Source organism: Cyrtonyx montezumae, unplaced genomic scaffold, assembly GCF_038088225.1.
Source record: "Cyrtonyx montezumae isolate F1298 unplaced genomic scaffold, pur_monq_1.0 scaffold_2, whole genome shotgun sequence".
In the NCBI taxonomy this organism is placed as follows: Eukaryota; Metazoa; Chordata; class Aves; order Galliformes; family Odontophoridae; genus Cyrtonyx; species Cyrtonyx montezumae.
The window spans coordinates 28,201,460-28,228,995 of NW_027071936.1; the positions used below are offsets into that span (position 1 = coordinate 28,201,460).

Consider the following 27,536-nt stretch of genomic DNA (forward strand, 5'->3'; position numbering starts at 1 on the left):
GATCTTCCCTTTGAAAGGCTAATGCTTAATGCAACTTTAATCACTTTACAGAAAGGCCTCTCATCTTCAAGAATGTAAAATACGTGCTCTGGGTTAAACCTTTTCGTGTTTTTCTGAGTACCTTACCTTGCAATTAGAAGAAGAAAACTGTATTGTACAAGGTTCCTCTCTATCCCAAGCCATAGATTTCTTTTTACTGCTCCATTTGGGAACAACATTAACCTGTGTAACTAGACAGACATTAAGATGGGACTATCCCGCAAGAGACAAAAGGTACAATTACGGAGTCCATAGACAAGAAACCACCGCACAACACTTTGTAAGGCCACACAGCAGAGTACTTATCACCATACTGAATACAAACTCAGCTGCGGTGCTTGAATGCTCAGCAGAGCAAACTCTGCAGGTGAAGACACTGCACTGATCCCCAGCATAACACAACTCCAGATAAACAATTGGATTTCAAAGGTCATGCCAACTGGGAGAAGATCTTGAGAATCAGATAAAACAATCAACTCCCTCTTTGAAAAGAGAAGGAATAAGATTCAATGAACTATCAATCGCCAAGCTTCACTTCCATCATGTTGAAAGGTACAGAGCAAATAACTCTGGAAGTCATTTCTAGACATGTGAAGGACAAGAAGGCAATAGGGAGTTGTCAGCATGGAATTATGAGCAGTAAGTCATGCCTGACACAACTGATAACCTTTTACAATAAAATTATTGGCTTCTTGGCTGACAAGGGAGTACTGGGTATTGTGAATTCTGACTTCAGTAAGGCTTCTGACACCTTCTCCAACAACATCCTCACAAACTGATTAAGCACAGGCTAGATAAGGAGATAGTGTGTTGGGCTGAAAATTGGATGAACTGCTCAGCTCAAAGAGCTGTGATCAGCAGCATGAAATCCAAGTGCATGCCAGGCATGATGGGATTACCCCAGGAGTCGATATTACAATCAATACTATTAAATATCTTCATTTATGACCTAAGCAACACGGCAGAGGGCAAATAAATAGATGACAGAAGACTGGGAGGAGAGGTTGATAAGCCACACAGTATAGCCTTACCATTCAGATCCCAGGTCCGGAAAAGAATTCTCTTTTAGCAGTCAGTAATCTTGATAGTACCTGAACTTCAGAGGAAAACCTGCTTCTCAGCACAGGACAGTTTTTGGTGCACTGCAAATATCACTGTTTCCAGCAATGGGGTTCTCTTAATGCACCAGAAAAAGCCACAGGCCATTCTGTGCAGGCCTTCTGCATCATAGCGTCTACACATTAGGATTGCTTTATTATAGAGACATTTCAAGATTCCTCCCCTACAAAGGTTAGACCAAGCCAGTCATGGAAAAGACGAAATAAAAGATGGGAAGCTATGCGCTTCCTAGTGATCTCCCATGAAGAATGAGGGGGTAAAGAAACATTTTAAAAACGTATCAGTGAGCATTTAAAGGATTATAGCGGATGTTAGAATCCAGAAATTATTAGCTAAATTACTAAATTTGCCATGAAGCCCCCCAAAAATGTTTAGAGAGTTACTGGGGGTAGGAATGGTGCCAGGAAATAAAATCTACAGTAGGTAGTTTGACATTTTCATTATCCATTATATGCGATGCTTAATGTCCTCGGTTTTACTTATACTTTCTCTATAAGAAAGAGCAGATCCCTGCTTTAAGGTAGAAAGCATTACATTAAAGGTTTTTGTTTTGACAAATATTAGCTGCCACTATTGTTGCCGTGACAAGGGAAATCTAAGTACATTTTTAAAACACTCACCTGACTCTAGTTGGCATTGCAAAGAAAAATGCAATATAACTACCTAAAAATTATGCCAGTCAACTTATTGAAAATGATGGCTGTTTTTAGTGCACAATAACAAATTACCATTATGTTTTGAATTTATATCATCTTTGAGAAACTGAAATATCTCACTACTTACAACAGTGTTGATTTTGTCTTAAATTGCATGCAAAGTTCTCAGGAAAATATCAGTTACCCTAGAACTGGAAATATATATATTTTCTAAATAGGTTCCTTTAAAGGACAAGTACAACTTGAGAAAACAGTACCATTACTCATGTTCAGCAGTAATTCATTACAGGGCTCAAATAAATTATTTAGGCAATCTTTCAAGCCAAACTTCAGCAGGGGCGAAGTATTTTCCTTGGTAAATTACAATGAGAAAAATAAAATAAGGTATTTTAAAAACGTTTAAAAAAAGAAACGCATGTAAAAGATACACTTAAGGGAAATGCAAAACAACTCCACAGACACAGGTCAGGGAAGAAGGGGCAAGTACAGTAGCTCTGGGTGCACGACATTCCTTGCATCCTGTAGAGATGCCCATGTGGAAGAGGCTGTCTGCCATCCAGAAGCAGATGCTGTGGCAGGAATTGCAGGCCAGGGGAATAGTACACAACAGATGGAATTAACCTTTCCAAACTGAGTCTGTTAAGCCTCTTAACCACCAAGCATTTTCATTCCATGTTCTCCCCCTGTACTTCTGAGGATGGGCAGCAAGTGTGGGTGCTAACAGCCTGGCAGCCAGCCCCAACACAAAGACACTCTTGAAAGAAGTGACTGAGACTTACAAGTGCCAAGACCTGACCCACAAGCAGCCTTGGTCAATCTTTCAGGTGCTCAAGAAACCCTGAAACAAACATCATCCCATGGCTTACATGTAAAGAAAGCTGAGTGTACTGGAACAAGTATTACATGTAAAAAGGAGCATGTCCAATTCTTCAATATTAGTAACTATCTCAAGAGTTAACTATCTACTAAACTCCTTCACTAAACAGATGCAAGATGGATACTTGAAACAACTGGCCATACAAAGGAAAAAAACAAAAAAAGAAAGCGCACATCTAAAGCTCTACAAAAAGGCTCAATTCTACAGGGTCTCTAAATTACCAGCAAAAATTATCATTCTACTTTGAACAAAAACGTAGCTCCTTTTGCGGGGCAGGAATAGAAACAGCATCATAGAAAACTGGTTTCTGATACCTGTTAAGTAGGTATGAAAGATAATAGCATAATACACATGCATTCATTCCTTATGGTCTGCTGTTATTTTTAATTCTGGTTCTCTTGAGAGCTACAACATAAATGACTATAATTTACCAACACACTTCCAAAGCACTAAGTGTTTTGCATAGTTTATGTTACAGCTTGCCAGATAGAGAAAACTTTCCATTAATAATATGGTAACAATTCAAAACTGTATTCCTAGATGTAAGGCTGACAAGAGACTATTATGCTGAAATTAGAAACTGTTCAAGACCATCAACAAAGTAAAACATTTAATCATATAGTTCTTTAAAGCCTAAGAACAGTCCCATTGCACTAGAGGGAGGAATTATAAAACGTGATTAAATGCTACTAAGACTAGGTACAAATTGCAAAGAAAACCTTCATTTCAAAAGAAGAATCTGAAGCACATCAAGTAGTAAACACATGAAACATGCAAGGATGCATCATTTTTGGCAGAACTTCTCTTCCATATATTAAAGTAGTAACAATAGAAGATAAACCACAGCTGATGCATTTTCAGTGTAATCATACCTTTTTAAATTGTCTGTAAAACAATTGCATAGAGGTTTAAGTCTTAAAGTTAATTTTGGCTGTACGACAGATTAAGCTTCCTCATCAGTTAAGCACTGGATGAACAGTATGGGGAAAAAAAATCCACTGCTTAGAAGAATCAACTATAGTCATAAAATCAGAAAAATTGTCAAACTAAGAAAAACAAGATAACATCCATTTCTACAAAAGGTAAACAGACTGCTAAGGAGAGAAAAGAATACTGATCTGCATCTTTCTTGAGACGTGTACAGTAAAAAAAAAAAAAATCAAAGTAGGATGATTTCTAAGGCTGGTTTTAATGCCCTTGAATCTCAGAGGCTGCTGTCAATACCACCAAGAAGAACAGCATGTCCAAAAGAGAAGACTGAACATCAGTGACTGCAGGGGGCTGTGGGAAAAAGTCTGTGAAGAAGGAGCTGGTGATAATGTCTGCACTAAAAGCTGCAAAACAGCAAGAGGGAACAGACACTGACATCTTGGAACAAGGAAGCAAGTTGGATGGACAAACCAAGAAGAGCTGGCTCAGAGATTCAGGAGTTTTCAAGGATAAGTTCTGCATTTACACATCTGAGCCCAACAGTTTCATAAATCCCTTTCAGGGATATGGTTAAGTTTACAAACTTAGGAAAACTCAGTGATCACATTTAAGACATACTAGATACTGCTCAGAAACACTGACTTCAATTTTTAAACAGAGAATCCCACCCTGTGTTCCCTGGTCCAAGAAGACAATAAAAGTAGAAGATGTAAAAACAGATGTCTGCTCATTAACCTGGTGACAAATACTGCTTTGACCTACCTCCTTTCTTTTTACAACATACTATGCTTTTCCTAACTACAAGAAGAAAAAAAAATACACAAATAACTTTTATTCTATTTATAAAATGGTTTATCTGCTCACAAGACACAGACAACAGCTACTGCCCTCAGAAGTTACCTGCAGTACCAAAGAGCAGCAAAGGCCCAGTGAGGCCTTCATCTCCACAGCCCCAGCTTTACCCCAAGATGATGAACACTATAGCATAGGTCCTGTAACCAACCTTGCAATCTCTTGAAACTTCAAATAAGCTACAAATTTATTTTCCTACTCAAGGACACTGAACAGTATCAAGACACACCAAGTTTTCTGTACTCAAAGAAAACATTAAATTATTCTACAGACTGATACATCCTAAAAATATTAAAAAGCTCTATATTTGATAATTAAGTTTGGAAAACGTGTTCTAAAAAAATTAAATGTAATCTGATTATCATACTTCAATAAAGCATATCTATTTATGAAACAAACTTATGTTGGACATTTTCACAAGAATTGTTGACCACATTAATTCAGATCTTAAAACAAAGCTAATGAAAAGGCAATGATAAGGAGGACTCTTCACAGCAGAAGTTATCTAAGTAATGAAAAGTCTAATTCAGGATTCAAATAAATGCTATAATCACTGCATGAAAAAGATAACAAGCTGACAAAGAAAGTACTGGTGAATGGACATCTATTTCAAAAGAAAAGACCACTATTTCCATGAAAGCACCCAGAAATCCAATACAAGTCATCTACAGTCCTTACCATTGTGACAGAATACCTGTGCAATGACCGTTATATTTACTGCATGGCTTACTATTCATAAATCTATTACTCACCTTTACTAAATCTGTAATCTTAGTAAATACAAAGGCTACAACCGTTGGTTTGCTAATCCAAACAAGATTACTTCTGAAAACAGCAGTGATTTCATTTCTATGCTAGAAATATGAATAAACTATATAAAAAACATTCAAATAGTTGACCATCAGAAGGGGGGGGGGGGGGGGGGGAGAATAAATCAAGAACATAATCAAATAAAAAACATAAAAAACATAAATCAAGAATTAAAGTCAACAAGTTAACTTTGAAGTCCTTAAATTAATGATTTTCAAACCTGCCCTGGAACTTTTCAGTTCAGTAAAAGAATTTCAGGCAAACAGAAGTACTCTATCACTATGCTCTTAAAAACTTCAGCACAAAGTCTCAATGCTTTCACTTTGTTTAGCCTTGAGTTCCTTAGTCTCTTAAACCAGAGACAATTATCCAGCTTGGGAATTTGTAATCGGAGGTCACAGGGTATTGTTATGTGATGAAAACTGCATTAAGCAACTAATGAACTCTTTCTGTTGGTGATGAGAAATGACTTACTTTTTGAACCTTTCAGTAAAAAAAATTCTTAGTGCAACAGTAGAATTATTGCAATTTCAGCTACATGCTTCTAACTGGTTACAATATACAATAGTAGATGGTAGACAGCAATATCTTGCCCACACAAGCCTATTTTCAAACATTAACAAATGCATAATAGAAGGCAGAAAAAAAGCACTATAATCATGGCTTTTTGTTCTTGTAGATGTGCAGCTCTACTCAACAGATTGTTGAGAACTAAGACCTTAAATTAGCTGTTCACAAATGGCACAGAATATGCAACAGAGAAAACAGGTGATTTGGAAGACTGGAAATCAAATGCAAGAAAGACTTTTCATAATTGTTAACTAAAAGTGTATCAGAATCTCAGAAATAAATCTGTCCCCCCAGCAAACAAACAACTAACCAGGCCTGTCAAACCCATGTTTCAAAACCAACAGAAAATTTGCAAAAATTCTGTGAGTTCTTTTGTGTTTACTGTCTACCCATGGTAGCAAGAAGAAAGATATTCAGAATGGAGATATCTACTTTCATCACTACGTTCCTCTTGTGATGCTCACACTCTAAATTAGATATTGCTAGGGCCCCCAAGAGTACATCAACATTAAATAAAACTTCACAGAGGTAAGAAAGGAGGTTGAGGGGACAGAAAATGATTTTTAGCAATTGTTTCTCTATCACTAGAGCAATCCAATGACTAACAGGAATCAGTGTCTGATGAAAAACTGGATGCTGTCAGACCAAGGTGAGAAAGATCTTTCCCTGAAAAATAATTTGCAGGCACAAAACCTAACATAGACTGAAAGCATAAGCAGGTTTCCAGTCTCCACAGGCTAGAAAAAAACTTGAGACAGAAACAGGTTTTCAAATGGATTTGTTCCCTCTTAAACTAAGTTTTCCATATTCTTCAGCCTCAAATCAAATTACTGTCACCACAGAACAAATTAAAATAAACTGAAATGCCCAGCTACTTAAGTTCTTTTGCTTGCTTGTTTTTAAGAACTTTTTTAGTTCTACCCATTTATCATATTCTATGAAGTTCAAGTTAGCACATCAGATATTGATCAGAGAATCTGCTTGTTTTCCAACAATAAATTCTGAACTGAAGCAAATGCTAGATGGGTAGTTTTTCTCCTTCCTTACTTTAGCCTCCTGAGAGGATATGCAATTTGGTTTGTTTGTGTTTTAGCACTTCTAAGCTATGTCACACTTTAAATGACTACATTTTTCCCCTGGAAAAGATGAAAAAAGCATAAGCTCACGAGACTAAAACCTGTACGCTCTGAATCTTAGCAGTCATTAGTGATAACTTAAGTGAATTTCCCTTACTAACTCTTTTCAAAAAGTATTTTGTTTCATGGCATAACATTCAATAAATACACACTACTTCCAACTGAATGTCAAAACAGGAGGCTATCCATTATACCCTTTTTCCACCAACTTTTTTTGATAGCCTTGTGCAATACATTGCTGAGCAATTTAATTATATTAGTCACCACTAAAATGGCTACTTGATTTGTTTGTGTCAGTTGCTTCAGATTGCCTTCCCTCAATCAAGCCACTTCAACAGATAGTTTGGACACCAGGTTGGGGTCACGAGGTGCAACATATGCTCATATCAGTCGTATAGCTAGACCCTGGTCTGGCAGCCTACGCCATTCAAAGTGATGCTTTAGGTTACATGATGTTAAATGTAAGCTTCTAATATCTGCTCAGTCATGTCTGTAAAGTTCTATAGAGCACAAAGAACCCACCTGTGTCCATGTGAAATGTAAACTGCAACTGAGCCTGCTCATCCACAGACCACCTCATCAAATAAACCCAATTAACTCAATTCTATGACATTTTTTCAGTTATAAAAGTCTCCTACACACTGAAATTAATTCCAAAAAGGCCTATCAAAGTAGGTGGTCTAAAAGCTGGGAAGAACATGAAAGCAAAACGATCTACATCCCAGAAATATGACTCTTTCCAAAATCCTAATTGTAGATGGAGCTGGTAGTAATTCTGGTAGCTGCTAGGAAACTCAAGGTTATTTAACACTTACAATTTAAAAACTAGCTTCCATTGTAATTCTGCCAAGTTTGATTCCTTTAGGCTGAAATTCTAATTGCATATCTCAATCTAAGTTTTAAAATTATGCAAGAAGAATAGCACTGTTGTCTTGTAGACAAAGAAGGTTTGTGCTATCCACAAAACTCATACACAATGCTCGATGTTTTAACAAAATATGAAACCCCTTTGAGCTTCTTTAACAAGAAACTAGTATCTACCTATTTCTGATTGGAGACTCAAAGTATGATAGAACAGCAGGGTCATGAAAAGTTAGAAGAAACGTTTAGCATGGTCAACTTGAAAAATCCAACCCCATCTGTCTAAGACGGAGGTTTCTGAAAACTGCCACTTAGATTAGACTGGCCAGAGGAAAAAAAAAAGAAAAAAAGGATAAAAGAGCCAAGAATGTTGAAGGAAGCTTGAAATAAGTGATCGCACTGGTTGGGGTGTATTTACATTAAAACCATTACAGTCTTTTGTCTGGAAGAATTTCCATGCACGTTCTGTCTGTACGTATCTGCATTCTGCTATGATCATACCACCTTCCTTCCCATAGGATCCCTGACTTGCTCTCTACAAAGGATAGCCAGCATTCAGCATATCAATGAAGACTGCACAACAAACTAAATCTTACTGCTAGACACCTGCTTTATTTAGTGCATAAATGAAAAGGCATCTAAGAACCGGTAGTGGCAGCAAACATCACCGCAGAGTCCAGCACACATCCCATTCCATTTATGACCCAGCATCCTACAGTAAAATTGGGTATTGGAGATTGATGTATATGCTGTATTTCAATCCCTGCAAGGAGAACAACAGCATCAGCAAAAGGGCAGGATAAAACCTGGAGCACTGAAGGTTCAAAGAGCTGCAAATATCCCAAAGGAGAATGTCACAGATCTAAGTATAAGCTGTCTGATAGAAGCCAGTTATATTAACTTGAGAGTTTCTGTAACAGCTTTCAAAGAACAAAGTCAATCAGCAGGTGAAAACATTTTAAAATAAGTTGGACAAGAAATTATTTTACACATTTAATGTATCATAAAAAAACAAAAGAAATAAAAGGTAATTTTATTTCTCCTTCCTATACTTTGCCCTAAAAACACTCGATCTTGTATATTAACAAAAACATAATTCAGGAGCCCAAATCCCTTTAAATTTCATGAGTATTAACTACTTATCAAAGTCTTGTCCTTGAATTTAAATTATTTTTACTATCTGTTGTAAAATTAAAAGAAATATGATTCTCACCAAGGTAGATGCCCTGTCCAAACATATCTCTGAGCACAGCCTGATGCCTGGCCAACCACACAGAGTAGGAGCACCTCATCACTGACATTTTTGAGCTTGGCACTGCCATTGACTACAACACTGCAAGTAGTATATCAGAATTATGCTTCTTACTCAGATTATTCCAACAGGACCGTTTCAAGCCACAGCCACTAGCTAATAAGTTGTTTTAAAAGAAACAAATTGATTAAAACATTTTAAATAACTCCTAAATTTGCACTGCTTTCCAAATGCAAACAGCTCTTGGAAAAGCTAAGAAACTCACGGCACATAAGAGGGAGGTTGCTTAGCTGTGACTCTCCAATCTCAGTTGTAACTCTGCAGTCTCTGTGAAACATGATAATCTGCACATTTCAAGACTCTTAAAGGTGTTATTTTGCCAGTTTAAGAACAGAAGAACAGAAAGCAGACTGAGAACTGGGAATATGTAGGCAAGGGGAGAAAAAGAGTATGGGATATGAGTTGGATGGAGAAGCTGAGGCGAACACAGACTCTGGATAATGAATTTATATAACAACAAGGATTTTAAGTAGGGAGGAAGAAACAGAAGGCCTAGTAAAAGAAAGAATAAGAGATAGAGATCCCAAGTACAGAACGCGCATATGTATGTTTGATTGTTCACAAGAAGCAAGGACCAAGACAAGAAGCTTAAGGAAGGCAGAGCAGAACTGGTACCAAAGTTAGTTATGATTGGGTGAAGTAAGACTACAATGAGAACAGGCCACAGGAGCAGATATAACTATGTTCAGAAATAACATGCAAAACACCCTACCACTGACATGCCCGACCTTTTGTAGCAGCCCTTCCTTGTCTGGCACATTAGAAAAGAACCTCAGACCACGTGGATACAACAGTATACAGGACTCATACACTTCCAAAGTAAATATTTAGTTGCTTTAACCATACACACAACCCTTTTCTTCCCATCTTGCAGCATTCCCTGTTGCTTTCTGCAGCAAAAGAAGCAGGAACCAGACAACATTCTGCTTCACTCCGCAAGTTTGATTCGTCCTCAGAGCAAAGCCATTCTTATCAGTTCTGCTGAATGAGGCATTGGGGAACAGTCAGCAGTCCTACAAGCAAAGTCTGTATCCTTATAAGTGCATATAACATAAAATCAGATGCCACTCTTGTTTCCTTGTTGAAATATTTTCCTTACACAACATTAATATTCTTTCAGATTGATCCTTCTAGCTTTAAACAAATGTCTTGGATATTTTACACACACAGACTCCAAGGTTTTGGTTGTGAGCGTTCAGCTCTTCCAAAATTTTAACATGGCTCTACTTGAGAAGAAAACAGCACAAACACCATACTGCTGTTGAAGTTACAGTACAAAAAAATAAAACCAACAGCAGCTTTATTTTGTAGGAATAATCCAGTTAGCTAAGGGAAAAAAAAAATCAGGAAAGTTTCATGCTTGCTTAAATTAATCAAAGTTTGCACAAAAAGAAAGTCCATTGAAATAGAATTGCAATATGGTTATCCTACTTATGAACAGAACCAAACAAATAGTTCTACCGCATCACTCAGTCTTCACCCACTCACTAGTAGCTCCACCTTGGTGTACTGTCCCATGAAGCATAGTAAGCAGTGTGAAAAGGCCATTTTGGTACAACAATCCAAGGATAGTGGGAAAAAATGTAAGTTGGGACCAAAACTGCATGTGCTTGCAGGATTGCCAGAAGTTGCTGTTAATAAGCAGAAATTTACAGCATTGATTACAGTATAAAAAACCAGACTCAAAATGAACAAAAAGTAACTTAAACAGAACAAATAAAATTATACAATCAACATTTACTCTTTTTTCTTCTTAAAACTATGAGATTGGTCATTGCTCAAGGCAAAGAAGCAAACAAGACAAGAGCTCTGATGCACTACAGAAATAGAAATGCTTCTTACACATTTCTGCAATCATCTTCCCTAGGGCATGGAAAATACATTTGTGGCTCTTACTTACAAGTCAGAGAGATCTTATCAAATGGACAGAATAACAAATAACAGATTTTAAGAAGAAAAGTTTATTTCGAGTTTGATTTTAAGTTTTACTACGGACTAAATAAGTGTACATCTAATTTCTGAAAGCTTTCAGATCATCCAAAACTCTATGCAAAAAGCAGAGTTAAAAATCAGCACTAAAAGACTGTACTTAGGTGCTTTGTGATCATTTTAAAAGAACTAGTTTTCCAAAGGAACAAGTTAAGAGGTGGACTCTACACTCAAAGACCATTTATTAAAATGGTGCTCATGAACATCACAGTTAAAAAGAAAGCTGAAAGACTGAAAAGGGGATGGTGTAAATTAAAGCTATGCTTTTCATCAAAGCACTAATCCTGAATCCCACAATGCCTCTGATCTGACCACCTAGAGTCTCTTTTCAACTTCTTACCTAAATCAAGAACACAAAAAGTACAAGATGCCTGATCCGAGTAGATAGCTACATTCCGAAGAAGTCATTTCAAGATACACAACTGAACTGAAACACAAAATGAGGAGGATAGGGTTCACCTCTAAAATAAGGAACAAAGAGAAAGAAAGGAGAGGCTGCCATTATTCTGAAACTAAACTCTACAAAAATATCATCTACAGATATAGTTACTCTAGGAAGAAGTCCAAGCTTATTAAGGCATGGAAATGGAAAGTTTAGGCAGCAGAACATATACACTGGCTCACATAAATCCTTGAAGAAGTCTTTCAGTGCAAAATTAGGGAAGTTACATAGTCATGGAACGGGAAAAGAAGTACTTTCAATGACCAGATTCTTCAAAGTATGATTAAAAGCTGGAGTTACTTTGTTTACTTCATGACAAAACACATTGGAACTGATGTTAAATAATCTACAACATGGAAGGAAACATTTACGTGACATTTATTAGATAAAGCTAAAGAAATTAGAAACATTAAGACAAACTCAGGGAATAAGCAATACAAAGGGTACAGAATACATGAGTATCAGGAAATAAAGCCAATAAATGCTACATCCGTAATATAACCAGGAGTTATACTCATGAGGAATGCAAATCAGAAAATTAAGAGAAATTTAGAATTCCAGAGTTTTCATGAATTCATTTCATTTCATTTTTATTAACTCTGATTTCAAAACTAATTTAGACTGAATAAAGCCTGGAACAAAAAAATGCCACTAACACTATTGAATCTTTGCTACAGAATTCAACTGGATGCTGTAAAAGAACATAATGCTCAAATCTACACATTATCATCCTGAAAGATAAATTTAATGCTGGAAAGTGGAGAATCATGGACAGGAGATCCTAACACCTGTGAAACATCATTTCCACTAAAGTAAAACTTAAGACCAGACCTTGTTTTGTACCATCTACATGTTCTCGTAGAGGAAACAAGTACATAGAGTACCACATAACAGCTAAAAAATGTTCATTCCTCTCTTCCTGAAGTGAAAATGAATGCAGAATGAAACTGAAAGACGCTGATGTTAGAACTGAGAAAGGAAGATGCTTTCCGCCTAAGACCCTAAACTCTGTAATTCCTTCAAAGAGTAAAGAGGGAACTAAATCACACATAAAACAAATAACAAGATAGTTGTAACTATAATATCCTCTAAAAATAGGGGGTTGTGCATTAATTCAAGGATATACACATCCACCTAGCTGGAACTTATAGATGAGGGTTGTTCCTATGATAGACTTCATGTTACACTGGTGCCGCAAGTGTATTTTATTAACATCATGCTAAAGACTGGATGAGCAATGCACCTGCATTCCTGAAGGCAGGTCAACAGTTCTAATAAACCTTCAGAAAGTAAAGAAAACACTGCAAAGGACTCCAAATGAACAAGCATCATATCGTATCTGTAGCAGTGAATTATGCAAATGGCCTCTTTCCTTCCTGACAGCAAACCTACCTGAATGCTAAACAACTAATCACAGATTTATTCCAGTGCAAATGCTTTTTCCAGTACTTGCTTAATACTGCTTGCTTCAAGATGTATTCCAACAGCTTATCAGAAGACAAGGATACTCCTTACCTCCTGTATTTCTCACACACATTTCTCCTGTATTTCTCTTTCAGGCTGCAGACCCCGGTCACTTGTCAGAAGATATGACGATTTTAGAAGAATGGAGAGCCCAAACCATTCAAGCAGTATCTGTCCTCCTTCCCTTTACAAGATTTTCTCTTTTTCTAAGTGCTGTTTATGATGCTGATTTTTTAAAGGCAAAAGCTATATGTTGTCCAAAAAACTGATTCCAGGGGATGCTATATATAAGAATTATATCAATAAAAGGAAAGGGGGAGAAGGTTTAGAGGTGAAAAGATTATTGTAAAGAAATCAAAAGGAAATGCTAGTATCCACCTAGTACAGAATACCTTCTGGATCATAAGTGCAGCTGAAAAAGAAATATCACCAACTCAGAAGGAAAGATTTAGGGATTTAAGACTGTCAAACAACAAAAACCACACACAAACTATAATCTTCTTCTCATCCCAGTAATTCTAAAATTAATGAGTTGTGCCTATCATCCATTTTCTGTTCTGTAATGTTCCATAAACTTCTCGCAGTGAAACACTTCATTTTCCCCTTCCTGGCAGGCAGCTCACTTCAAAAAAATTTCTGCAAAAATATTTCAATAAATACACTTTGCTCCTCACTTCAATTAAAAAGTTGACATGACAAAGATAGAAATATGAATCCTCATTAACACTTCTGATAACCTTAGCCTGGCTGTGCTTTCACTCAGCTCTCCTTCACATCCAAAAAAACCTAAGTGAGAAGAGCTTAACAGCACCTAACTGCTTTGTTTATAAAAGACTTTTCCACAGCAAGTAGGAAGATCAAGAGTCTTGTTCAACTTCAAAAATTGATTCTATTAACAAACAAGACATTTTTTCCCCCTTCCCCAAAAATCTGGAAAGGCAGCAGTAAAGCTTTCTTCATTTGGACCTCTTTCAAGATTTAGTGCTTTAAGCCAATCAAAGCCAACTTTGCAAAACAGTGACATGGAACAGTCAAAAATATATAATCAAGCCTAAGCACCCCCAGCCCCTGCTAATAGCTCAAGTGCAGAAACAACTATTCACATACAGAATGCAGTTCTAGACAGCAGACAATATGGGGAGGTGGCAAAAAAAAGCATCAATACGTGAATACTCAAAATAAATCATTCTCATTAACAATATTGCTGGCTCTTCATATACTGCGCAGGAAAGATATAAAGGGATATCAATGTTTAAAGAGGCAATAAACAGTTGAAGAGAATAATGAAGACTAATAGGACTTGAACTGCAATAGCTCCCAAAGGCCCTCTTCTGGATGGGAGTCCCACAGTGCCAGGCACAGCCACAAGGATGAGGCCCCAGCTCAGAAACCACTCATTTCAAATTAACAAAAATTAACTAGGATATTAATCTGAAGTAATAGCTCTGTTTATCAGATGAGATAATTTTAGAGCTTGCACTAGCACTTTAGCCTAGAAAAAAAGATGCTTACAACCTTTTTCTGACAACCCAATTCAGAAACAGTGAGGGAAGCTAGAGAAGAAAAAAAAAATCTTTGCCCTCTAAGTCATGAAGTGCTTGGCTCACACAAATGGTGCTTATTCTGCAGAAGGGGAAAAAAAGACTGCTTTCCTGTTTAAGCAGTAAAATGCAGGTTCACCATTTCCATATATATGTATTTTAAAGAAGTTGGAACTAGGTGTTTATTGTGAATTACAATGAATTTGATGGAAAATAAATTTTTAAAACCATTTCCATCTAAACATTAGCCTATCCTTTGTGTTATGTAACCTTTTCAATACGTTTTAAGAGAACAGACTAAGAAAATGGCTGGAAGTCATCCCAGAAACTAGTGCATTATATATCCTTTCTGTAAACTGGGAGAAAAAGATACTATACATTCTTGCAGCCTGAAAGTCAGAAAAGAACAAATCATTGTGGATTCAGCACCTGCTCCCAGAACAGCTAGAAACGTTCTTCATGCAGAGGGAGCACCCCTTTTAAAACCCAAGCAAAACACTTTGTCAAATTGAAAGAAGTTTTTATCAGTTATCAACAAAATTTCACTTTATTTCTAAACTTCAAGTCAAGCACAGACTATTAACATATTTCATTCACAAAGTGATTAACATCAATGCATGAATTTGATCAAAAAAAGTGATGAAAGGAATACTGCTCTCCAACAATCAATAGAGCAGCAGAGTGGAAAAGTCTATTAAGGTCAGACACTTGATAGAAAAGGTGCTAAAAATAGCATCTTAAGAACAGCTCAGACATGAATGCTGTTTAAAGACACAACGTAACAATCACAGACTGTGCTTTCAGAAGCGCTTCACTTTAAAAGCTCTAAAAATCCCGCCCTTCAACACTAAATACTGGAAATCAAGTTAACATCCTCCTCATTCTTAATCCAGTAATACCTTTAGAGTCTTGATGCACCTAATTACAAAGCACTGCTATAGCTAAAGATTATCCCAAGCCAGATACAGCCTAAGAAATCCCTTAAGCCTCCTTCTTCCAGGGAGGATGAAGACAGACATGAAGACGATAACAAATGGAAAATGAATGAGAAAGTAGCAGCCTAGCAGGGATACTAGAAAGCAGGGCAGCATCCAGAAGAATTAAGCTCCTAATAGGAAGCTTCCACTTAAATGGAAATCCAAAATCCAAAAATCAGTTTCTTCAATGTACTGGAAGCATACAGTCGCTAAAGCAGGAATCAAACACAGCCTAGAGCTAAGGTGCACGACACAGAGAGAGCCCAGCATAGTCAAGAGCCACCTTGAGGACAAAGCTGATAAAACCAAAACCTGATTTTCTTACCTGGAAAAATAAAAACACTCGAATTTACATCACCTTATTAACATTAAACACCTAAAGATCAGCAGAAGCAAATTTGTGTGCATGTGTTGATACGCAGAACCTGGCCACAACCATTCATTACAGAAGCTTGCTTAGTGGGTGCTGATACTCAAGTGTTAGGGGTGTGGATGCTTCTATTAGGGTAGAAGACTGCTTCTAACCCATCACACTGGGCTGCAGTGACACCCTGCCCTCTGCCATGCCTAAAGCATGAGGCACTGGTCCATTGCCCAGAGAAGCCAATGCAGAAGTCACGTGAAGTCATCATCATAGAACTTACATCTTCTGTTATGCCCTGCAGTTCTCTGAGCAGCCTGAGAATAGATCACAGCCAGCATCCCCCCAAACTGTATGCATACCGAGCTCCCACAGCCAAGTGTTAAACATCCATTAACACCTTTTAGTGACTTTGACTCCCAGATGCTCTTTCCATTCTCAACATCTGTACAACTGCACCTATTAACAGCCAAAAAAATCACATTAACCTGCTTAATACAGCTAATGTAGGAATTAACGCTGTAGGAATGTGTTTAAATTTGACACTGAGTGATTAAACTAAACCATATGTATTTAAAGTGAATTGTTCCAAAAACACTCTCAAATCACTGCAGAGATTTAGATAATTACGTATAGCAGTCGTTGCGGGCTGGAAAGAGAAGATGAAGAAATGTTCCTGACAAAGTGAAAGGAACATCATCTGAAGAAATAATTTGGTGTTGGATAGCACATAACCTATAAATTATGCTTTCAAAAAAAAAAAAAAAAGACAAAGAGATAAGGGAAATAAAGGTATGAAAACAGCTATTTCATTAAGTGGAGCTTAGCTGCTGAATCCTTTTCTGTAAATCTAATTCTGAACATTTTTAAATCCAGGATTACTCTGTTCTAAACATTATTCCCTACATGTCAACATCTTCACAGAAGAGCATGTATTTCTCAATGTTTATTTGACAGGCTACTAAATTAAAATTTTGATGCTTACTGGTATGCTACAACAGTCAGTTTACAAAAAAAGCTGGGTACAAAGTTGCACTTGAATAATATTTTCAAGAAAAGCACTATTTAGCAGCTAGTAGTCCCTAAAAAGAGAAGAAATTGATAGGTGACAGAATTCCATCAAAAATGACTAATGAAGAGAAAGAAGAATGAAGCAGAATGTGGATCTGCAGCAAAATACAAGGTAACTGTTAGTCTCTGCAGTCAGTAGCAGGTTGTCTTTCAGATCACAGGTACTTTTATAGTTATACAATTGTCCTTGCTTGCTCAACACTGAAGGTCTTAAAACAACTGACCTGATTATTATTATTTTTATAGGCTGGGGGCTCATATTCAAGGCTCACGTCGGATAGCAATTTCAAAAAGTAACACAGAAATGCAGTGAATAATGAACGATTTTATTACAGTTTAAAATAAGCAAACCTTCAGCAGCATAGCAGATTAACGACAGTTACAACAAAATGAAATCTGGTAAAAGACAGTTTCAAAATTATCTAACACAACAGATAATCAAAAAAAAAAAGAGCAGAATGTTTTTAAGATGCTGAACTTGCACACGCAAAATGAACGAGAGGGAACACCGGTGAGGATGTACGCATCTTACCCGTGAGCACAGCTTTTGCTGAAGGGTCTGCCAGATCCAGCGCGGATTTCCCATCGGTGTTCCGAATGTTTGGATCAGCTCCGTGCTGCAGCAGCACTGTGCAGGGAAAGCAGAAACAGTATCTTACCTCAGGGATACACAGATTATTTACAGTTAAGTGTCTCCTCGGCATGATGTAGGCATAAACACACATTGCACAATTTTATTTCCCCCTCCTTTTTCCTCCCCCCCTACCCCCCCACCTTTCTCCCTTCCCCCTCCCCACCCCCCCCCCAAGCACTGCAGCAAAGAATCTCCTCCAGAGTAAAGCTAAGTTGGCAAGTTAAGATGTAGTAAGATCACATGACTCCTCCTGATAAACATGAACCCCGAATCTCTTGCAGTGCTCAGGTCTGGGGCCCCTCCTGCCAGCTGGGAAGCTGCACATTCCCTGACTCACATTGCTAGATCTGCTAAGTGTGAAACCGGCTCCTGCCTTCACCACTGCTGCTGCCGCTTGTTACCAGTCCTCTTCCTTTTTCTGCTGAATACCTACAGGCAACCGTGCCTCTGTGCAGCAGCAATGCTCCAGCCTTTTAGGGGCTCATCACTTAATTGCAAAATGTTAACCATAGCATAGCAGCCTGCCCTGAAGAAGCATAACAAGTAAGATGTGTCTTGGTACCTGCAGCCTCTATGTTTAGAGGCTACTGTTCTCATTGTTCCCCCTGTACATACACTAAACCTATCACACACAAAAATCCAGTTACGTTAAAAAAAACAGTGCAATATACAACTGTATGTCTAGGAAGGTATTAATAAAACAAAGGACCATCTATGAAAGCTCATCCAAAGAAATGGAAGTGACAAAGAAATCCAGAACAAAAGCCACAGAACTATATTGCATGCACAATTTTAATTAGGAATAAACTTATTTTCAAATTAAAATCTGAACTGACACTATTGTTCTTATTCAAACCTCTCCCTTCTTTTACAATTCCAGCTTTAAATGCTTATAACACTGCCAAATGCCAGATATTCCAGTTTAATGCGTTCTATGCTAGATACTTGCCTCAGGCTGGATTTTTGCAGAAGTTTGGTAGTTTAATAAAGTAAATTGACTTGTTTTATGCTTTGCCAAGAAGCTGCAATTCCTCCATGGTTTTGAAAGAAGATTAAAATAGACAGATTGAGCTTTTACTAGGAGGGCTGTGTTTTGTTTTGTTGGTTTTTTTTGGTTCAAATTTGCCACGCCAAGAGGAAGACAAAAATGAAAAAGTTCAGCTAGCATGTGCTGAAAGAGCCTTGTTAACACCTGGCACCCTCATCTTCTGAAGATGCTATCTGTGACACCACAGGCAGAAACGACTGCCTGCCAGTGTCACAAGCCAGTTGAGCACCCCAGCAGGAGGCAGTAAACAGGATCTTTTCCACACTTTCTTAAACACAGACAACAGAGAAGGTAAGTACAGAGTAAGTACAGGTAAGTAGCTGTCTCTCTATTCCCTTGTATCCTGCACTAAGGAAAGTTATTTATCCCACAACACATCAGGGGAAGAGTGAGACCCAAAATGATGAAATGGCATGGCCTGGATGAGAAGATGGGAGGATTCATGTGGAAAAGAGATTGGAACAAAGAGCTATGGGGAAAAAAACTGAATAAGATGTTGCGGAGACCCTCTCCATCATATGTGGCAGTACACTGAAATTCCTGCTGAAAAGTGAATCACAACCCCTCAACTTTATAAACAGGAAGAAAGAAGAAAACCCACAGAGGTCCAAGCCAGTATTACTTCTGTGATCACCAAGGTCACAGAGCAGATCCCTCCTGGAAATCACGCACATGGAAAGCTGACCAGTGACAACTAACATGGCTTCACTACAGCTAAATAGAGCCTGACAGATTTGTTGTCCTTCTATGACAGGGTTACAGAGCTGATGGATAAGGGAAGAGCAAATGATGTAGTGTTCCTAGACTTGTGCAAAACATTTGATACTGTCCCAAGTGATGTCACTATGTCTAAAATGGAAGACGGATCACTGTGGATAAGGAATTGGCTGGATGGTCACATTTAAAAGTTGTGGTTAACGGCACAACACTGAGGTGGAGACTAGTGGTGTTTCTCAGGGGTCTGGATTGGGACCAGGTTTGTTTAACATCTCTGGCAGTGATTGGGACAGTGGGACTGAGAGCATCCACAGTGAGTTTGTGAGTGACACCAAACTGAGTAGAACATTTGACAAACTGGAGAGAGAGGGATGCCACCCAGAGGGACCCCGGACAGGCTCAAGACATGAACCCATAAGAACCTCAAAATTCACCATGGCTAAGTGCAAGGTCCTGAGGTCCTGCAACTATGTCACGGCAATCCCAGACACAAATACAGGCTGGGTAATGAGTGTATTAAAAGCAGCTGTGAGGAGAAATACTTTGAGACACTGGTGAACAAAATGCTGGAGATGAGCCAGCAATGAGTGCATGCAGCCCAGAAGGCCAACTGTAACCTGGGCTGTAACAAAGGAGAGAAAACAGCAGGCCAAATGATGTGATCATGCCCCTATACTCTGCCCCTGTGAGTCCCCATCTGAAGTACTGCATCCAGATTTGGGGTCCCAAGTATAGTAGGGGTGTGGAGCTGTTGGAATGGGTCCAGAGGATGGTCACAAATATGATCAGAGGGCTGAAATATCTTTTGTACAAAGACAGGTTGAGGGAGCTGGACTCGTTCAACATTGAGTAGAGAAGGTTTCAGGGAGACCTCACTGCAGCCTTCCAGTACTTCAAGAGAGCTTATAGACACAGTGGAGACTGACTTTTTACGTGGGCAGATAGTGATAGGACAAGGGGGAATTTCATATTAAAAGGGGGAATTTCAATTAGATATTAGAAGGAAATTCATTACTTAGAGAGCAGTGAGGCACTGCACAGACTGCCCAGAGATGCTGTGGATGCCCCATCCCTGGAGGTTTTCAAGACCAGGCTGGATGGGGACCCAAGCAACTGTGCCCACAGCAGGAAGGCTGAAACTTGATTTTCTTTAAGCTCTCTTCTCACCCAAGTCATTCCATGATCCTACATGGTAAGGGAAGAAGTAAGCTTAGATAAGAGATCCAGGAAGAAAGACCAGGAGTCAGGCTTTTCAGAAAGGAATATCTGAGATTTGATCAGAGTTTGGGGGTTTGGATTGGCATACAAAGCAAAGCTGAGGCAGGTTAAGGGGCAAAAATGACAACCTCAAAATGAGAGGTAACAAGGTTAAGGGGATCTACAATCTCCTCAGCCAGAGGCTAAAAGAAGAATTGCAACTCTATCAAATCCTTTGTCCTATGCAAGCCAGCAAGGAATACCTTCCTGCTACTTCTCCTGGCACAAAAAGATGACAACTTGCTGCACCTTTCAGCTTCTCTCTTAGCCCAAATGGCCAAGGATTATGCAGTGTACTTAAAGAGTCTAGTCACGCTAACGAATTCCAGGGACTTTTGGTATGACCTAACAACATACATTTTAATGTCAGGTTTTTAACCTTTTTTTTTTTTAATCTAAACATATACATTAAAAATTTACTAAAAGTGCTTACTCTGGATGCTTACAAAAGCCCTGACTACCTGTGGAACAAGCACTTGAAGGGACCAAACTGAGTTGGAAAAAATAATTTGCCACCGCAAAGGTGTTGCGACCATGAGACCTATCCTTCTGTTCCTTCAAACCTCTCTATCAGCCAAGGATACAGCCTTACTAACAGCTTCCTTATTCAGTCCCACAGACAAATCTGCATAATGACTGAAATAGCATCTCAAAAAAATCAATTACATAAATAAGGACTGGATTAAAATACAGATTAATACAAAAAAGCAAATGCAGATCAAAAGTAGTATTATCCCTATACTATTTGATGTCATCCTTTCTACACTTCCTCAGTACATAATCACACAAGAAGATATCCAAGTGAGCAATACTGTCAACAATATGAATTAACAAAAGGAATGCAGCATTTGATGTTTAGCCTATTGGTGTAACAGCTGTACCTTTACACTTGGCAAACCACAGGTGGCTTCTAATTGAATGTTCTCCTGCTCCCAGAAAACCTTTAGCACTTTAGCCTAATAAAGTCTTTTCTAACCACAGAGTATTTGGGATCTAGACACAGTGTGTTTCTAAATTTCCTTTTCAATGCACCAGCACTGTATAAAAAATGTCAAGATAGATCTCTCGTTTGAAAAAAAAAATATTCCCCTTATAATGAAACACAACAGAACAGGCCATTCTAGCTAACAGTAGCTATTCTGGACTTCAAATATTGCACACTGATTTTAGAGGACGTTTTTTGAGTATTGTTAAGAAAAAGTGGCAATAGCTTGAATCAAGTGCTTGCTGTTAACAGGCAAGTATATGGATTGCAAATACACAAATTCACTCCTGGAACCTTGTTAATGAGCAGATTTTTGATATGCTGCTTTATTTCCCTTGGACAGAGAAGACATTGGGGTTTGTTGTTTTTCTGCAATGCATGCAGAGCCTTTAGTAATCGAACAATAGTACCTGGCTGTCACTGCCTATTCTATAAGCCGCATCATACAGAGCAAAGAAGCTGCTCAAGTCATTGAATCTTCACGTTATACACTGACATCAAACCTCTGTAAGCCTAACTGCAGAACACAATTCTGTATAAAGGTGCTGTACAATCCATTTTTATCCTCATTATATCTGCTAGAATACTTTTTTTGATTTCCTGTGCCACCTGAAATACTTTAATTACACTATTATTCCCTATCAGCTCTAGAGACGACAGCCTTCCCACATAAAAAAAATGGTTTCAGTATTGCACAGATCATGAACTACAACCACAAATTATTTCAGATACTGCCAACTTGCTACAGCAGGATGAATCCTAAAATTACACACTTGGCCCTCAGCCTCCTGGCACAGCTGTTTTGAACTGTGAAGCGGACACTAACTCATTTGGGTCTCAAATGGTAAATCTACCAAGAACAAACATTTCCACTTCTAGGCCATTTCAATCTTCACCAGGAAAGTACAGCAGAAACTTCCATTATTAACTATACAGCAACAAGGGAGAAGTAAGCCTCATGAGAGGAAGAAAAACAAAAAAGGGAGCTTGTCTAAACACAAGACATGACTTAATCAGATAGCCCTTCCTCCTACATACTGCCTTGGCTAAAAGTGCAACAAAGAAAAACATTTCTTACTGAAGGCAGGGACACAAACAGAATGGGAACAGAAAGGGAATAAAAATCCAATAACACGATCAAAGATCAGAATATTTCTGCTACAGTTTGTCAAGGGCTGGCATCCACAGATTCCTTAAGTATACTCATATAAATGCTGATGGAAAAGTTCACATTTTGTTTCCAGTCAGATGCATGTAAGTACAAAAAAGAATCATCCAAACTCTTCAAACTTCTGCTGGGAATGAAAAATACAACAGGTATACCTTCCAGAAACATCTACACTTAAAACTGCTTACTGTTTTTAATTGCATTGCCAGAGTCTTCAGTTCCTCACATTTTTGCCAAACAAAACCTCAGTCCTGCCTCACGCTCTCCCCCCTTCCCACAAGATGCTTCACCACGTTGTCCCACAGTGCTCACAGTCCCTTCCAGCTACCCTAGCCGTAAACATTCATTTTTTATTCCCCCTTTTCAACTACATTTTCTGGAAAAGACCTCCAAAGGTCCTTTCTGAACTAAATTACTGCAGCTTTATCTACTTACTCCCAAAGCATTGAGGTACAGAGAAAAATAAATGCCTTAAGAAAAAGCCCTCCTTTAGTCTCACAATGTATGCACAACTCCCTACCTCCTTAAAAAAGGGTACCTCCAAGTTGGTCAGCCTTTTACTAATCTTAGGTCCCAGGAAAGTGAAGATCTCAACACCAGTCCCATACAGGTCATGTTTCCAAATTATACACAACAAGAAATTCAATGTCCTCATCTATCTCCACGTTCTAAAAATATCTAGACAGCAACACTGGAATCCAATTAATTACTATTATTATTAGTTATTTTTTAAAACTAAGGCTAAGTGCCTCATCTCCAACTACTTCTATATGTAAATCAAAAGTTCTTACATTGCAAAAATGTGAATTTCTTGCCTAGAAATTAGATTTCTGTGACTCAAACCTAATAATCCTAATCCTTTTTGTTAAGTTAGTAGAAACAAGTGTTTTTGCAAAATGACCTAATTCAAAACAAAAGCCATAACATCCCATCCTTAGCTTCAAAAAGTAGACTATGAAAGACAATCCTATGCCACCCCTAATAGCCACCCCCACAGCTGCATCACTGCTCAACTTCTACTTCTGTGAATAATTCCAGCCCTGGCTGCACGATAAAAATGCAACTATTCACTAGTCATCAGAACTACAAGGTGAAAACATGAGAGGCAGTGTCACTACAGAGGCTACATACAGCTCTAAAGGTAAGTGCTACAAGTGTCCACTTGATCTTTTCCCACGAGCCTGGAACACCACTGCCAGCTCATCTAAGAGGAATAGGAAGAAGTAAAGCAGTCCTATGCTCTCGAACATCCTCCTTCTGTAACAAAAGCCATCAAGGTTGAACTGAAAGGACTACAGAGAGGAAAGGATAAGCATGCTGAAGGATTTATTTAGACGTACAGCAGAGGAGAGAACTGGGCATATCTGGGAGTACTGCTGGTGGTTTTTTGGTAAGAGAGATGCAAAACAGATAGCACAGGGACAGAATAGGAATGCATTTGGTAGGGAAGAAAAGGGCAAACAAAAAAAAGCATACAGAAGAAGCAAAAAGGAAGAATAAAGATATGGTGAACAACTAAATCTCCAAGGGAACTCACAGAGAAACATAACAAAAGTTACCATGGGTACAGGTAGGAGAAATAAGAAAAAGCTGCATAAGACTGGAACTCCAGCAACAAAGTAGTTTGTAAACAGTTAACTGCTGAAGACTTCAAAGATCTGCATTAGCACAACAGCTTTGCAGGGTTTCACTGCTCAGATGGCAAACTGGAATGGACTTTTTTAGGCTGAGAGCTGCTCTCTCTGGGGCAAAGGCTTGATAAACTGATAAATTACATCTGGCTAGTCTCAACACCCTGGGACAAATAGGCTGTGCAGAGCAGTGCTTAATTTAAGAGGGCAAAGGGAGACTGCCCACAATGCAGGGGGTAAAGGTACACCTCTAGCAGGACACGAATAGGCAACACAGAACATGCAATGCACCAAGACATAGGGGCAGGAAAGCCTTCACCACCTGCTCTCACACCACTCTCAATATAAAACAGTACTGTTCTGCGGAAGTCTGCTTTACAATCACAGGTTACAGTTTCGTATAACTTATGTTGGCAGCAACCACCCTCGGCCCTATGCTGCCCACACTCCCTTAGGTGGCTGCAAATACTTGACCTAGCAGAGGAATATCAGGAAAGCGATCAAGTGCTCTCTTGCCCAGTCCAATTCATTTTGCAATTACATGATGTAGCTTGGTTGGCAAGAGAAAGGACAACAGAACATTAGCCAACAACAGGAGTTGAAAAGAATCATTTCACTGTTAGTAACAATTCCTACAAAGCGTATCTCCAGCATTACCAGACAAGGACCTGGTGAGTCAATGCTGGCTCCAAGCACTTCCAGCTGTTTGCCTTCCTGACTGCCCTTGTTCAAAGCATCCCACTTGCCCAGTACCCCAGACAATGGTTCTACAGCCAATGAATCACCTTGTCAGCTTTGCTCTTTATTGGGGTCAAAGAGAGCAAGACATAAACATGCAGACTGTAGTAGCACAAAGCAGATGAGCAGAATCTTACAAAAGCAACATCAGGCATTGCTACACTGAAACAAAAAATAGAAAGCAGAAATAGAAAAGCACTTTCCAATAACATGGACAGAAACAAGAGTCCTGTTAGCAGGAGAATGAAAGAACTAATCCTGCAAGTCAGTTCCTGGAGAAATGTAGCTTTAAAATACATAAAGACACATGGTCTTACGTGTTGATTTTAAGTGACAGTAAGCCTTCTAATGAAGGCAATACAGTACTTCATATTGAGAGTAATCATGAAGGAACAGTAGAGGAAGCATTACAGACTGATCACCATCCCCATTCCCTTGTGCTGCTGTGGGGGAGGGTGCAGAGGAGAGTGAATAGGAGGGAAGATGTTTTGGGGTCGGTTTTTTTTTAGCTCTCACTGCTCTAGTCCGTTAGCAATAGGCAACAGATTGTGTTAATCTTCCTGTCCTTATCTCGACCCTTAATTTTTCTTTTCCCTCTCCATTATATTTTCTCCCCATTTATTTAAGGTAGGGAAATGAGACAGATTTAGTGGAGTTCCTACCAGCTGTCAGGGTGAAACCATTACATTTGCTTGCACACTTCCAATATCGCATCACTATATTAGCAATAGGTGCAATGGACAACAGCATTAATATATGCAAAGGGAATCAACAAGTACACAGCTTAAAGTGTGGCTCCTTGCAGAGATATTGATTTCTTCATGGCCAAAACAACCATCCAGGCCATAAGGGACAAGGGCTAATCACACCTCATCTCACTTTCTTTGGCAGCTACCAAATGAAGCAGGAGCCCAGTGAAACCAAAGATGTAAACAACGTCTACAGGTCAGACTTCCAGCTTTGATAAATACACCACAGCAATGGGCAGCAACAAGAACACCATCAACAACTGGCATGATCAAGGTCTATCAAATAGTTTTCTCACTTACCTTTTGTGTTTGTTTTGGTCTGGGTTTTGGATTTTTTTTTTTGGGAAGGGGTAAGGAAGTATCTAGACAAGACTGAAAATATTAAAAAGCATCACTTGAAATGGGCTTGGCTCTATTTTTATGCAAGCTCTAATTTTCCAGAAAGACAGTTTGTCCCAGCGTTTCCAATTTTTTGCTCCAGAACTACTTTTAGACTCCCTGCTGCCATTTCAATTTCTTAACAAGATTGCCTGACTCCTGGCCTGTATATATACCATAAACCTCACCTCCCAAGGCATTAGAAAATACTTCAGCATGTTCTATGATTGCTTGCACTAGAGATGGTTTTTTTATAGAATGCACTGATTGCATCGATCTGATCTTCACACTTCAAAGTAAGGTGGGAGAAAAAGGATGTGAACCAGAACAAAAATATTTTCTAAAACTCATAATTGCAAGTTAGAGCTCTCCCAGCAGGACAAGATGTCTTTAAAGGTTCCCTCTGTGAATGCTCACACAACAGGCTCCTGGTAAGTAAGCATGTATTAACACAGATTAGTTTTCCGTACGTAGGAAGCACTACAAAACTGTTCACTGGAATGCAAGTTTTACCTAAAAGTGATTAAATATGCATATAGAGAGAGAACAAGCAGAAAGTTCTGAGGGCTGTAGGCAGCACAGCAGGCAGATTATATCCTTCTGCCCTCAGAGAACGAGCCAGAGCTGGTAGATTGCTCAGCCCACGTGAACAGCAATTAAAAGCCTTGATCTTGCCTGGACTTAACGAAGTAAATATTCCCATTCCCTTTTTTGGGCTGAACACTTCGCAAGTTAAAATTTTCCACCTCAGCAAACTAAGTTAAGCATAGTACAGTCTTCTAAATAGTGACACCAATTTTAGCATCACTCGCTTTGGTTTCTGATTTTTTGCATCATGTAAGAGATGGCCCCATCAGGCCAGAAATCTTCCCTGAAGCATACAAACTGAGCAGTGTAAAGAAAGCTTTGCGATTACTATGGTGAACCTGCAAAGAGTTCCAGGAGAGTCATGTTAAAGATAATACGTCTTTGAGCCAACCAAGCAATGCGAGATCATACATTTATGGTCTTCTATTTTTATTCATTTAATCCACCTTATTTGCACCCACACATAGGCACTCCTTTTCCACAGGATCAGAACTGTTGGGGATTGCTAGGGACTTCTGGGTCAATACTATCCAGCCCCCACAACAACAGGGACACCCAGAACAAACTGCAAGAGATCACATCCAGACATCTGAATATCCTCAAGGATGGAGATTCTATAACCTCTCTGGGCAACTT

General features: G+C 38.7%; 1 protein-coding gene across 1 annotated transcript in view; it reads right to left on the reverse strand.

The window, feature by feature from the left end:
- TNKS (tankyrase) overlaps positions 1–27,536 on the reverse strand; it is a 111,467-nt gene that overhangs the window by 68,875 nt on the left and 15,056 nt on the right. The window contains exon 3 of the mRNA XM_065736706.1: positions 17,540–17,635. Within this exon, the coding sequence (XP_065592778.1) occupies positions 17,540–17,635 (96 nt within the window). The remainder of the gene's footprint in view (positions 1–17,539; positions 17,636–27,536) is intronic.